This window comes from Penicillium canariense (genome assembly GCF_028826845.1).
Source record: "Penicillium canariense strain IBT 26290 chromosome Unknown utg000001l_segment0_segment0, whole genome shotgun sequence".
NCBI classification, from domain to species: Eukaryota; Fungi; Ascomycota; class Eurotiomycetes; order Eurotiales; family Aspergillaceae; genus Penicillium; species Penicillium canariense.
In genome coordinates, this window is record NW_026622728.1 from 8,656,452 (window position 1) to 8,669,868 (window position 13,417).

At 48.6% G+C, this 13,417-nt stretch overlaps 5 protein-coding genes across 5 annotated transcripts; 4 read left to right on the top strand and 1 right to left on the bottom strand.

Annotated features, from left to right (window-relative positions):
* Positions 1-141: 141 nt before the first annotated feature.
* On the top strand, positions 142-2,006 carry N7482_003002 (putative tetracycline-efflux transporter; the record flags this gene model as incomplete). Its single annotated transcript, XM_056685127.1, has 3 exons — positions 142-351; positions 412-1,864; positions 1,918-2,006. The coding sequence occupies 3 exons, from the start codon at positions 142-144 to the stop codon at positions 2,004-2,006; spliced, it is 1,752 nt and encodes a 583-aa protein (XP_056548733.1).
* A 381-nt stretch (positions 2,007-2,387) lies between these two features.
* On the top strand, positions 2,388-5,183 carry N7482_003003 (pentatricopeptide repeat protein; the record flags this gene model as incomplete). Its single annotated transcript, XM_056685128.1, has 1 exon — positions 2,388-5,183. One exon carries the CDS (start codon positions 2,388-2,390, stop codon positions 5,181-5,183), a length of 2,796 nt encoding a protein of 931 aa, XP_056548734.1.
* Positions 5,184-6,066: 883 nt separating this feature from the next.
* fmqE (MFS-type transporter fmqE) lies at positions 6,067-7,780 on the top strand (the record flags this gene model as incomplete). Its single annotated transcript, XM_056685129.1, has 4 exons — positions 6,067-6,193; positions 6,252-6,813; positions 6,866-7,357; positions 7,420-7,780. The coding sequence occupies 4 exons, from the start codon at positions 6,067-6,069 to the stop codon at positions 7,778-7,780; spliced, it is 1,542 nt and encodes a 513-aa protein (XP_056548735.1).
* Positions 7,781-8,594: 814 nt separating this feature from the next.
* N7482_003005 (uncharacterized protein) lies at positions 8,595-10,370 on the bottom strand (the record flags this gene model as incomplete). The annotated part of the gene is made up of 1 exon (XM_056685130.1): positions 8,595-10,370. The coding sequence occupies one exon, from the start codon at positions 10,368-10,370 to the stop codon at positions 8,595-8,597; it is 1,776 nt and encodes a 591-aa protein (XP_056548736.1).
* Positions 10,371-12,431: 2,061 nt separating this feature from the next.
* N7482_003006 (SDR family oxidoreductase) lies at positions 12,432-13,414 on the top strand (the record flags this gene model as incomplete). The annotated part of the gene is made up of 5 exons (XM_056685131.1): positions 12,432-12,638; positions 12,694-12,797; positions 12,854-13,147; positions 13,208-13,337; positions 13,400-13,414. The coding sequence occupies 5 exons, from the start codon at positions 12,432-12,434 to the stop codon at positions 13,412-13,414; spliced, it is 750 nt and encodes a 249-aa protein (XP_056548737.1).
* Positions 13,415-13,417: the final 3 nt, after the last annotated feature.

A 13,417-nucleotide genomic window follows, 5' to 3' on the forward strand; every position in this document is an offset into this window, starting at 1 on the left:
CATTTCCCCCTTTCCCCGCCAATCCCTGGGCCCCCATCCTGCTGTGGACTGGTAATCCTGCCCAAACGATTGCGGGCCCCCTCTTATTTCAACCATGCGCCGGTAGACTCCTGCGATCACGCGAGGTGTCACATCACCACCATGGAGAACGAAGAACTCTTCGCGGGCGAATCTGCCCTCGATGCACAGCAGCAGGGCGGCCGCACTGCAACTGCATCCAAACATACCCCTTTGCTGGTCCTCACGGAACCTCTGCTGGCTGGCGATGACATCGATGATGACGAATGGCCGCGGCGGCACGAGGTGCGAATCCACGACATAGACGACCGGCCGCAATGGAGACGGCCACATGTGAGTGAGCTCGGCTGTGGATTATGCTTACCTATTCTTACCTGATCGCGATGATGGTAGATCTGGTGGCTGCTGCCATTCGGGCTTATCTTCACATTGGGCTTCGGTGGTCTCGCTGTGCCCAGGATCAACTTGATCATGTCCCTCGTCTGTCGTGATTACTTCGCCGAGAAGACCTCTCGAGACCCCACCTTCACCTACCTCCCCGTTATCTTCGGAGAGGATAACTCCCAATGTCGACTTCCCGAGATCCAGTCCCTAGTCGCGAAATTCCAGCTATATCTCAATCTTGTCACCGGAATTGTATCAGCTTTGGTTAGCCCCCGCCTCGGCCATCTATCCGATCGCTATGGCAGAACTACAATGATCGCGCTGTGCGCGATGGGTGCTGTCCTGAATGAAGCCATTACAGTAATTGTCGCCTCCTGGCCCGAACAGATGTCGGCTAATTTACTCTTGGTTGGGGCGCTCATGGACGGATTGGGAGGCTCCTTCACCACCGCACAAGCTTTGATTCATTCCTACGCCTCAGACTGCACGCCGCCTGATCGAAGGAGCGTGGCCTTTGGGCTATTCCACGGCGCCATATTCCTTGGAATCGTTCTTGGACCAACTGGTGCTGCATATTTGATCAGCAAGACTGGAAATGTACTCATTGTCTTCTACATTGGCCTTGCGTTCCACATCTTCTATTGCGTTGGGGTCTATTTTATTGTTCCCGAATCTGTTTCCAAGGAACGGCAGCTAGAGGCCCGTGAGAGGCATCGCGCGAAGGAGTCCGACCCCGGAGATGGCAGCTGGTATTCATTGAAGGCCGTCAACCCCTTGAATCTCATCACACCTCTCAAGATTCTCCTGCCCCCTGTTGGGCGGCCAAGTACTTTGTTCCCGAACCGTCGCGGCGCCAGCCCAGCACTGCGCCGAAATATCATCCTGTTGGCTGTGATGGATACTGCCGTTTTCGGTGTTGCAATGGGCACCATCCAGGTCATCATCATCTATGCGGAGTACATGTTCAATTGGGGAAATGTGGAGTCCAGCCTCTTTGTTTCCATCATCAATGTGGTCCGTGTGGTGAATCTTTTCGTGGTCCTTCCCATTATCGCTTGGCTCTTCCGAACCCCATCTGAAGATGACGGTCTTATCCGCGGATCAGACATGCTGGACATTGTTATTATTCGCTTGTCGGTTGTTTTCGACATCCTGGGATACGTTGGCTACGCGTTGTCGAAGCATCCCTCCGTCATGATTCTCTCCGGTGCTGTTGCGTCGCTTGGAGGAATGGGATCACCCATTTTGCAATCATCCCTTACAAAACATGTGCCCCACGAGCACGTTGGGCAGTTGCTTGGTGCAACAGGTCTCTTGCATGCTCTTGCCAGAGTGGTCGCGCCCACTGTCTTCAATTTGATCTACAGTGAGACAGTTGCAACATACCCGCAGGCTGTTTTTGTGGCTCTTGCGGCTGTGTTTGCAGCTGTGTTCTTTTTGACCTTGCTAGTTCGACCCCATGGTATGCCTTTCCAGTTGACCTCGTTCTTGGGCTAGTCACTAATTGTTCCACAGTCGCTCTTGAAACCAAGCCGGTATCGGACGCAACAGGCGAGGCCAATGAAGAGGGACAGAGTGAAGAAGATCGGTTGCTCGTGCAATAAATCTATCACAATGGAACCAATAGATTCATAAACATTTTAAATAAAGAGCAATAACAATTCCATGCGCATCGAAGGGACACGGGTGGCCCCATACTGGAATCATAATAAAGGGTGATCAGCTGATCCGGCCGGAGCTAATCCGGCGGGCGGGAGAGGCCTAGCGCGCAGTGTGGTGAATTTCCGAAAAAGTAGTATTCTCCGAGTTTCCCCTGCACCCTCAAGTTCCAATTACCTTCTGCTCCGATCCCCGCATTCCTATGCCAATGGATGAGCAGGGTAACTAGTCAATCCGTTAAAATATCGCCTTTTTACTCTTTTACTTTCAGGTCGCTGATGGACGACTGGTGATCCCAGCGCGTGATCAGCGGCCACGCTCTCACCATGTTCACCAATGCCGCGAACACGACACCGGCCGTGCCCTCTCGCAATGCCCTGCGGGTTCTCCGTCAATTGGCTTTCGCCGGGTCTACAGTGGGCGGTTTCTGCGCTGTTGCAGTGATCACTTATGATGTCCATCGCCGGGTTCGTGTTGCCGAGCAGATCGTCGAGAATAAACGTACCCTTCACACCTCTGCGCCGAACTATGATGCGACTGCCTCCGCCCAACGCCTCGCAGTCATGATGGAGGCCGCTGAAGCCGGTGAATTCATGGGCCTGGCGTCTTTGAAAGACAAAAGGTCATCACGGGTTGACGGTGAAAAGGAAGCTCTCGACGAGAAGACCAATGTTAAAGATTCATCTCGGCATCGAACTGGCTCTACTCCAAAGTGGTCACAGCTTGGCCCGAACCGGATACCCGTGAAAAATGTCCCCGACAGCGCCGCCGACATGCGTGCTCGAGCCGAAAACCGACTGGCCCTGGCCCGAGAGGCCCGAGAGGCCGACAAAGCACGCGCAGAAGGTGAACTTCCGCTCGAAGACCGAATCCGTGACTTGATTCAAGACAACCGGGAGATTGAAGCTGCACAGGTTTTCATGGATAATGTTCAAGTGTCGGAGGGCGCCAAGATTTCCTCGGAAAGGAGAGAGCTCATGCGCCGCCTGTTCGCTGTGAACTGCATGAAGGGAAACATATTCATTGCACGGTCTTTGTTCCAGTATATGGAGAAAGTAACATATCTTGATTCAGAAGTTTGGTCGACCATGATGCACCTTTTAGCCAAGGAAGGACACGTCGAATCTGTGGGAGCTCTCTTCGAAAAACACCATACGAGACTGACAGTTCCGGCTCATATGCTGGAAGTTGTCATACGGAGTCTTATTGAATCACGGAGGTTGACTCTGGCCAAATTTCTCTTCTATGCACGCATCAAGCACGATGAGAATGGCGGTTTGTGCGGTGCATACCTCGATGGAATATGGAGGAAAACTCGGAAAACCCAGCTGCTGAGGACAGAATTTAGTAAGATTTTGCAGGCTCTCACCGATCTGAAGCGAGGTCCAACCGAGAAAGTCTTCAACCCCATGGTCAAGGCCTACATCGAAGCTGGGAGCTTTGAAGAAGCCGAAGCCTTGGTTGCAGCAATGTCCTCTGAGTTTAATGTCAACCCTGGATGCCGAACTTTGGGGCTACTGGCGTATGGTAAAGCCCTGATGTGCGACTGGGAGGGTGTCATGAGCGGGCTGCGCGAAATGCACAAGCTAGGGTTCACCAAGGACAAGAAGAGTTTCGCGCAGGTTTTCGATCGTATTTTTCTGGAATACTATCCCGCACATGCCGGCTCCCAAATATTTGACTTTCTCATGACTTGCATCAGTGAGTTCAAAATTCGGCCCGACAAAATTCTTCACCGACATATACTCGAGGCGCTGGTTGAGAGATGCGATTCTAGCTGCGTTAGCAAGCTTAGCACCATGGCCGAGGAGCGTGAATGGAACACGGGCCTCGAGCAGTATCAATTCATCAGAATTCTGGAAGCACGTCGCGTGTCAATGCAGGACTCGCCAGTGGGCCTCTGGCGCATGCTGCAGGCCGCAAAGCAACAATATGGAACTGTCGCTAGCAACCGGCGTGTCATGGGATCTGGCGCTGACAATTATTCTTTGCGAGACAATGTCTTGCAGCCGATCCACCTTGATGCCGGTGAAACCTTTCCCGAAACCATGAAGAACCTTGTGGTGAAGAAGTCCATGAACACTCACATGTCACTGTCAAAGCGACAAGAGCACTATATCCACGCGGGAAATTTCCGCAAGGCAATATCGTGCTTCCATCAGGCGAACAAATCTGGATACTCGATCAAGCCGATCCACATCCAACTGGCTGTCATTGCCATGGTCCTTGAAGATGGCATCTCTGGCCTGGAAACAACCCAGAAGTTCATCAAGACTGAATGGACGTACTGGTCCAGGATCCCAAGGACTCAATTCAGCCCGCGTTTCCCTCGCTTTGTCCCCATCTTCTTCCAGCAAATTTTACAGGTTGAACGCGGCCTCACCCGTCAGCCAACTTTGATCAGGATGGCTTTGTTCGAATTCTACAAACTCTGTGATGATACGCCCAAACTCAATGTTAAGCACCACGCATCCGTGGCAATGTCCCGACGCCTGATCATGAAAGGGCACCCCAACACCGCAATTAAGGTTCTCACAGCGATCTACCTGTCGAAATGGCGGAAATCCCACGGCTTCGACCAAGTGCAACTCAAAATCCTTATGCGTGCTTTCGCGACACTTCGTCACGTCAGGGGCATGTGGTGGTGCATGATGACAGTCCTCTCTCGAAATGAGCCCATACTATACGATTTTGTTGTCGAGGCAAAGCGCCTGATGCCTATGGTGGAGGCATACCATCAGCAAGACTCGAGGCCACAGAAAGAACATAACATCAAGTCCTTGATGATGGTCATGAGCGCGCTGGACGAGAAGGCCGCCGGCCGGCTATTCTGGAAGGACCTCCATGCATGTCCTGAAAAGAAAGTTCAAAACCGGGCGAAGGTTGCCTTGCAGACGCAGGAAGAACATGGTTGGCTGTCGTCTATGAGCATCGAAGCTATGGTCGAGGTCTTCGATGAGGAGATGGAGATGGATTTCTTGCAGAAGCGCAAACAGTTCGATCTTGACACACTCCAGGGATTTTGGGATGAGAATCGGATGGTCACTGAACGTCTCCCACAGCCTGAAGATGCTGCATACCCGGAGACAATGAAATGTCCTGACCCTCTTAGAGGTGTATAAACACCTCTCTGTATATACATTCTGTACAACATATTTAAGACATTCAAATTGATTGGATAATTTCAAACCTCTATAGAAAGTAGTCTACAGGACAATATTTTCGCATGGTTATTATGTACGCTTGATGTATACTTCCTGTACAGCACTCGGACTTTCTAAACTTTCTTTAGGCAAGAGGTAAAAGCTATGTTCAAAGATTTCCGAAAAAGAAGTCCTGACATAGGTTAGACTGTGGCCTCCGGTTTTGTAAGGTGGTAAAAGTGCGTATTGACTAGTTAACGAGTAGTGGTAGATCGCTAATAACTCAAAGCCCATCCCAGGGCTAGGCTTGCTCCAACTCTGTGAGTGATCGAAGCGATCACGGTATTCGCGTGTTGACGAAACTCAAATGATACCTATATGCTCAAGGTAACTTATTCATGATTCCTTACTTAGATCTCACTCACAGAATGCATATTTATCCAAAACCACTTCTACGCCGCGGCTTTCGCCTGGGTTGAGGAAGATCTTTGGAAAGCCTAACAGCACGCCGTCAACGTAGATTTGGGCTACTTCCAGGCCCGTAAGAAGCGAGGCCTTATCCTACAGGGAAAGACTCTGGATTGACATTTCGGAAGCCATGATTTTGTACAGCTGTACATATCTTTTGGCCACGATGATGGTGTTTCTATACTGACGTTATCCACATCCACATCGGGAACTGTCCACTCTCGGGTTTTCCGAGATGTCCACTGTCCACTGTCCACTTTCCTCACGTGCGGCCCCTAATTATGTGTCCCCGGATTTCCCCAGATTCTGTTGTTGAACCGCAGATACATAAAAGGGGACTTCCTGCCCAACACTTGAAGGACAAGACCTATCAATCGGTTATAAGTTGATAATCATGCCCGAAGAATTCGTCAAGTCATCATCCTCCCACCACGAGTGGGAACAACCCGCCTTTCTGAAGCTCGATCAGAATTTAAGCTTGCGTGAGACTATCCAGCGGCATGGAAGGGCCCTATTACTATGTTAGCCGTCACATAAAATGAACTTTATTACTATTGTCATTTCTAACATTCAGCTTAGGTACCATACCATTTACGGCGGCCGTGCTGTTCGGATACGACACAATCGTCAACGGGGCCTCAATCTCAATGCCTGCTTTCCTTCTATACTTTGGGGACAAGGATTCCACCGGACTATATCTACCATCACTCTGGACCTCGCTTTGGACATCTATGTCGGCACTAGCCCAGGCCCTCACAGCTACTGGCACCGGTTATCTAGCCGATCGCATCGGGCGCAAGTGGTCTGGCTGCATAGCGGGGGTGATCTCTTTGGCAGGTGCATCTGTGCTGTATATTGCTCAGACCCGGAGTGCTCTTCTGGGAGGAAAGATTGTAATGGGTCTGGGAATTGGCATGGCTATGGCCGCCGGCACAACATATGCATCAGAGATTGTTTCTCCTCACCTAGTTCCCCAGGTCCAACAAGCCTTGGTCATCTTCATTCTCATAATGCAAGCATTGGCCATGGGGGTTATTCGCATATTTGTGCCCGATATGTCTGAACACGCATTTCGCACGGTATTTGCAATTCAGTGGGGTGTGGGTGGACTTGTTGCTATTGCCTTTGCCTTGGCTCCGGAGTAAGTCCTCTTTATGTCGAATGACTTTCGATCTACTAACAGGTTGTACCAGGTCTCCAGTATACTCTATCATAAACAACAAGCGGGAAAACGCAAAGAAACTATTCGAATGGCTCTACAGTGATAGCGCTGATGGAGAGGAGCGTTACCAGTACCTGGTTAAGACCATCGAAGAGGAAGGCTCTCAACGTGATGCCAATAAAGCTGGATATATGGAGTGTTTCCAAGGGACCAACCTGAAGAGGACGCTAACAATTATGTTCCTCTTCGGTATTGTGAACCTTGGTGGTGCTCCTTTCCTCTCTCAGTCGATCTATTTCTTGGTATCTGTCGGCTTGCCCGCCATTCACGTTTTCGATATTTCTGTTGGAGGATTTGGCTTGGCAATTATCATCATTATTGCCAGTGGTATTCTTTTGAAAGGGTTCAGGCGCAGTAACATCCTATTCTGGGGTACCGCTGTCAATCTACTATTCAACCTTGTGATCGGGGCTCTATATTACGGGCATGGAAACGGACCTAAGTGGGCTATCGCGATTCTCATGTAAGAGAACAATAAAAAAGCCAACCCCATGGAAGAAGAGTATCCTGCTAATAGACTTTTAGGAACATATTGATTTCCTTACAAGCAGCCTTCATGCAGGCGACAGGATGGTCAATTGCAGCAGAGATTTCCAGCTATCGACTACGTGCCAAGTCAATGTCCTTAGGAATGATGTCGCAAACATTCACCACCTGGATCATTACATTCGTTGTTCCCTATATGTACAATGTTGACTCCGGTAACCTAGGCGCTCGAACTGGATTTTTGTTTGCCGGCAGCTCTGTGTTGCTTATTTGGGGAGTCTACGCTCTCGTTCCTGATACAACTGGTTTGTCAACTGAAGAACTTGATAACTTTTACGAGACAAAAGTACCAGTGCGTCAATTCGCAGGCCATAAAGAGGCGTTGGCGTTGCACCCTTGAATATCTAGTGGAGAGAAACAATTCAAGACAGGTCATGTTGGGAATGAATCAATCAAAGTAATAATGTTAACTCAATTCATCTCAACTACTTGCTCGTCCATTGAGCATACAAACATCACCAAATAATTGTGGACTGACACTGGATTCAATAAACCATCCATTCCTTTCCACGATGGCATAAGAGTAGTGCTATATTGAGCGAAGCGCTCCAGGGAGCCATTTGTCCGAGCACATCTGCAACAGCGTGTAAAATGAAGTTTGTCCTGCACCCGAGATCATCCGTAGATGATGCCTGATTTATTTGCCATGATAAAATTTCTTTCACAGTGGTAAGAAATCTATCAGTGGCTGGCAAGTTTGAGATTTGCTCCAGCAAAAACATCGCTTGATCCCGATCTGACGAGCGGATACTGGCCCATATATAAGCACCGCTGAGAAAACAAGCAATGATACTCGGAGGTTCCATGACGTTTCCCATTGGGCTATTCTTAGGGGCCAACAACATCGAATGTATATCACTCATCGTTGAAAGGCATTGTTTTAACACGGATGCTACTGTGTTCGATTGCGCTGTGAGGGCCCGATGTGTAATTTCCATCGCAGGAATAATCTTACTGGGCCCTGACTTCCCTAATGCATTTTGAAGATCCAAAATAGGAACATGAAGCATCAAGCGGCTGAGTTGAAGATGGATTGCAGAAATCGTCTGGAAATGTTTCGATGTCGGGCCCACCGTTATATTCGCGGCAGGGGGTGTTCCATAAGCTTGCTCCCACACTGCCAACATGCCTGTGACGTGTTAATAAAGTTGGACTCAGCGGTCCGAACGTTGCATGAAGATTGTTGGCATACTTTCTATATGGGCCTTCCGTTTTGCGAGGGAGTGTAAGACTTCTTGTACAGGGCTCGAGAGACATGAGCCTGAGCATCTCGTGGTCAATAGAACATAGTAATCTGCAACTGTTGGGCTCACCATGGCCGCGTAATGAGATTTTTTTGAGCACTGAGTGCTTGCTAAATCTTCTTCTGGCGGCTGCCAGGTGTCCGAGTCCAGGGCCATATCAGAAACCATGGTTGTCTGCTGGGAAAGCTCGAAAACCTGCACCTGGATTGTGATGAGAACAAGATAACGAGTCCAGGCGTTGAGACTGATAGGATCGCAAATTGATGTTGATGAGGGAGTGGTAAGGGAGTTTGTATTTGAGGCAGGTCCTAGGTTAAGGTACCCAAGGAATGGGCTGACGGCCGCGGCAAAAGTTCTCCCCGGAGGTATAGAAGCAGAACCAAGAAGGCCTTTCCAGTGATGAGCAGTCGTGGCTTGCCAAAACTCTTCGTCGCATGGACATTCAATGCTCATGAACTCCGCCACACTTAACGAGGCTGGAAGGTAGAGCAAACACGGAAAAACACAATCGAGGCTGTATATGACCCATGAAAGTCTCTTCCGAGTTTCCAGTTGTATCCATCTTTGCCATTCGACATCCAAGCTATCAACCCGAGCCCCAGACTCTCTCTGATTCATGCCAAACCCCACCTGCTGCATGTGGCGAAAGTAAGTGATCACAGTTCCTCTCAAGCTTTCAGATAGTTCAAAGAGTCTCTTGTTACCACACCAAATACCCGAATAGCATATGAGAGCCAAAGCGTATAGAATCAAAGGATCTCTCATTAGTTTATTATCCATTTCGATGGCCAATTGCGTACTCAGCCTTGCCACGTCAATCAAGACAATCGAAAAGCGGCATGAATGACGTTCCAGACTATAGGTTGCGCCTATTGCAATCATGACAGCCAACAGAGCATCTGGCAATTCATCAGATGACTGCAGTGATGAATTATGGATCACTGCCATTTGATGCTCGAAACGTGTGAAGAAAAGTCGAATAAACACATTTGCTATCCCTAAACCCGGTAAAGGCAGGGAATGAAAATCAAAGCCTTTGCGGGCTGGTCGTTGGATGAATGATTTCAAAACTTTGTATCGCTCAGCAGAGATGTCAAATTTGGTTTCATGACTTTGCCGTAACGGATGCCTTTTATCCATTTCAATAGGCTTAGATGTTGTGATAGCCAGAGAGCCTGGATCCCAGCTGTATGGCCATCGGTCTTCCTTGGATGCTTCATTTGGAGGTGATCGTGGTTGACTTGCTACTTGAATAGCTTCATTAAAAATAGGGTTTCCTAGCTTGTTGTCTTGTGTAATTGTTGTCTCCGTTGGCAGATTGTTGAAGGGTGGCATTGATATTGGCTCTATGAGCGCGGAGACAAGGTCGTCGTCAAACCACATATTTTCCGGATTGCCCGAGCTATGCATCCAGTTTGCCAGCTGGTCTGGGACTATATTACCCCCCACTGGAGATCTGAATGGGATATCGCCTGGGGTCAAGCCATACGATGTGCGGCCGAGACTCTCTTCTGCAGTTACCCCGCTGGCGGTGCTGCTGGCGGTGCTGCTGGTGGTGTAGGTGCCAGGTATCGGCATGAAGATCCCCTCGGTTTGCCGATTCGAAGTTTGCGCGCCTTCAAGCTCACTTAGGGCTGCCCTAGTTCTATTCCGTGGATTCATCTTTTCCAGGCCTTCTGAAGTCATCGCTGGCACACGCGGAGACGAGGCTGTTTGAGGAGAGTGCCTGGCCTTATGGATCTCCTCATGGCGCTGACGAACATCACTTCTTGTGAATTCCTTTCCGCACACGGGGCAACTGTGCAGTTTTGCGGGTTTATCTAGAAGCAGAGAAGAAGTTTAGCACGAGAACACCAGCCAAACGACTGGGACAGACTAACGAATTCGAGCATGACGTGCCAAGTTTTCCCGACGGGAAAACTGTTTTGGACAGACTGCACATCGAAATCGAGTGGCGGGGTCTAGCGTTGGATTGGTGAGAGGCATGAGTGAGGTTCATTAAGGTGGAAACTGGACAATGTTGGGCAGAAGTGGACACAGCTGAGTCACTTTTGAATCCGGGGGCAAACCATCTTGGTTATTGAGGAATGATCCGTTCACTTAAACCCCGCTTGCGAAAATGGTGATTTTGACCATCCAACTCTTGTCTTAGCCAATTCATTGCCGATACCCCACGGGGTCTTGTGGGGTTCGGGTTAAGATGGCCCCGTGGGGATCGGGCTAAGATGAACCGACCGGGTTATCCGAGCGACAAGGTTGAAAACAGCACGACTGTACTCCCTTCATTTTGCAGAGACGCCTTATCTAATAACGCAGAAAATATAGAGCCAAGTAGGAGCCCTGTATACCACGAATTTGCATCTCTAGAGGCTTGGAGAGACAATTCAGACTAGCCCTTCGTCTATTGATACACAGCAAACCAAACCTTCTAAATAGTCAATTAACTCACAGCAAATTGCAAATATGGACTGTTCGTAGACTAGGCTTAAATCTGATAGTTGATAGGAAACTATTTATCCATAAGGTGTGCCCGTTCAGGGGTTCCTCCAGAGTCACTTTGATTGAAGCTTTGATATCCTGCTCTGTTTTCGATGGTATCCAACCCAAATCTTGCCGGCTTCTTCAGCTCCCATCTTGATGTCTTGCAGCAGGTTTGAAGCATCTCTCTGGAGCTTTATAGCAGTTTCAGTGATTTGAGCACTGTCAGCCAAGCGTTCAATGTGGGACTGATCGCAACGTATTTGTCGGTGATAGTGTGTATGCTGGAAAAATACCAGACGCACCAGAGCCCGAGGATGAAGCCGAGCCCAACACGCTCTGGCCAAGCGCAAGAATGCTAAACAACAAGAAATCGTCCGGCAACTATTTCAATACTTAATACAAAAAAAGCAAAGGAGCCCAATCGTACAGCAAGAAGTAAAATGATAAAAGAATCTTATTCAAAGTGAATATTCCTAGATGAGTTGAGCTTTAAATATTCCTGATACTGAAGCTACGGATATAGAGTAGAGATGACCAAAATATTGGTCATTCGCAAGATGAAGATCAAGGGTTCCTTGTAATTCGCTGTAATCTCTCCCACGTGAGGAGATCAATTGACTTGAAATTAAATCAATTACTAAGTTGGTTTATATTTAATTTTTTTTTGTTTTTGGGAGAGTGGATGGCTATTCTCAACTTGTCGGATCAAGTAGCTCTTCGGTAATCTCAGAAAGCCATCACATTTGATGTAAATGATCAGGCAGTTTGAATGCCTGCTGTTCATTTAAGGCATAGGCCTGAGTCGAAGATGAAACTATAAAGGTGGCCGGGATAATGCGGATAGCACCCGAAGAGTTACGATCGGGCAGGTCTACAAAGGTCCGCCTCACGGGCCGCCCGCAAAATATGACACTCTATCCCCGCCCCATTTATATCAAAGATCGAATTGCTAGAAGCAAATTGTGTACGGAAATACTCATAGGTTATAGAGGGTTGATAGTGGTCTGCTAGAAGTGACGGGCATACAAATAATTATGTCATGTCACCATCTCAAAGTTTACAATGAGGTTGTTAGCGATGGGTAGATATGCCATTTTGGGGTAAAGATACGCCGGCCTATCGAAAGCCGCCCGTCCACCCCACTAGCATTTTAACCCTATTTCTGTGATTTCCCATTTTCAAACGTTCATCTATCTTGAGAATCTCCTAAGTAGCGCAAGTACTTTCCCAAGTGACTTTATCCACAAACCAAGGCCTTCAAGCTCAATGACAGACGCGTGGGTTGTAGTTGGTGCCTCAAGAGGCATTGGCCTCGAATTCGTTCGACAACTTCTGAAGGACGGCCAGCATGTCATTGCAGGAGTTCGTGATATTGTTGCAGCCGGCCAGCTTTCTGACCTGATTGCTCATCACCCAACACCAAACCGCTGCCTGATCCATGAGTGCGATATCACAAACGAAGGGAGCATTCAAGTGAGTTTACGCTTTAAATCCAATTCTATGCTGCGAAAGATGCTAAGGGTGATAGGGCTTTGTTGACCGGGTTGAAGACGCGGTTCAACGTGGGCTAAGGGTCAGAAATATTATTCTCAATGCTGGCATCCTTAAATATCCCAACCGTGCAACCGGAATGTTTGTTGCTTGCTGATGAGCTAAATTTGGATTGACAACACTGAATTATTTCATAGCTCATTTTCCGACTTTGCCCTTCACTTACACACCAACACTATCGGGCCTATCATCTGTGCACAGAAGCTCGTAAACCTCGACTCTGAATCACCCCCTTCCAAGGTTGTGTTTATTTCATCAGACTCGGGGTCAGCTACTATGTTCCGAGGTCACGAGGACGGCTTTGGGGCCTACGGCGCAAGCAAGGCTGCACTTAACCAAATGCTTAGACATATGGCGGCAGAACTAGGTCGGAAGGGTGGAAAATGGGGTAATATATGCATCCTAGCCATGCATCCAGGTGAAGTTCAAACGTACATAACCAAAGACGAGCCATCGAGGGGTCAGCCATGCGTGTATTGACGATTCTGCAGCGACATGGCCAATATCGACGTCGATTGGGAAGTGGAAGGTTCCATCCAGCCCGCTGAAAGCGTCACAGGAATGCTCAAGGTCATTGGGGAGAAGAATGAGAGTGGCAGTTTCTGGTGCTGGGATGGCAGAGTAAGCGTGTCATCTATTTCCTTTCACTTTGAGCAATTCGGATCATATCTAACATCTGACAGCGGCACCCTTGGTAGTGA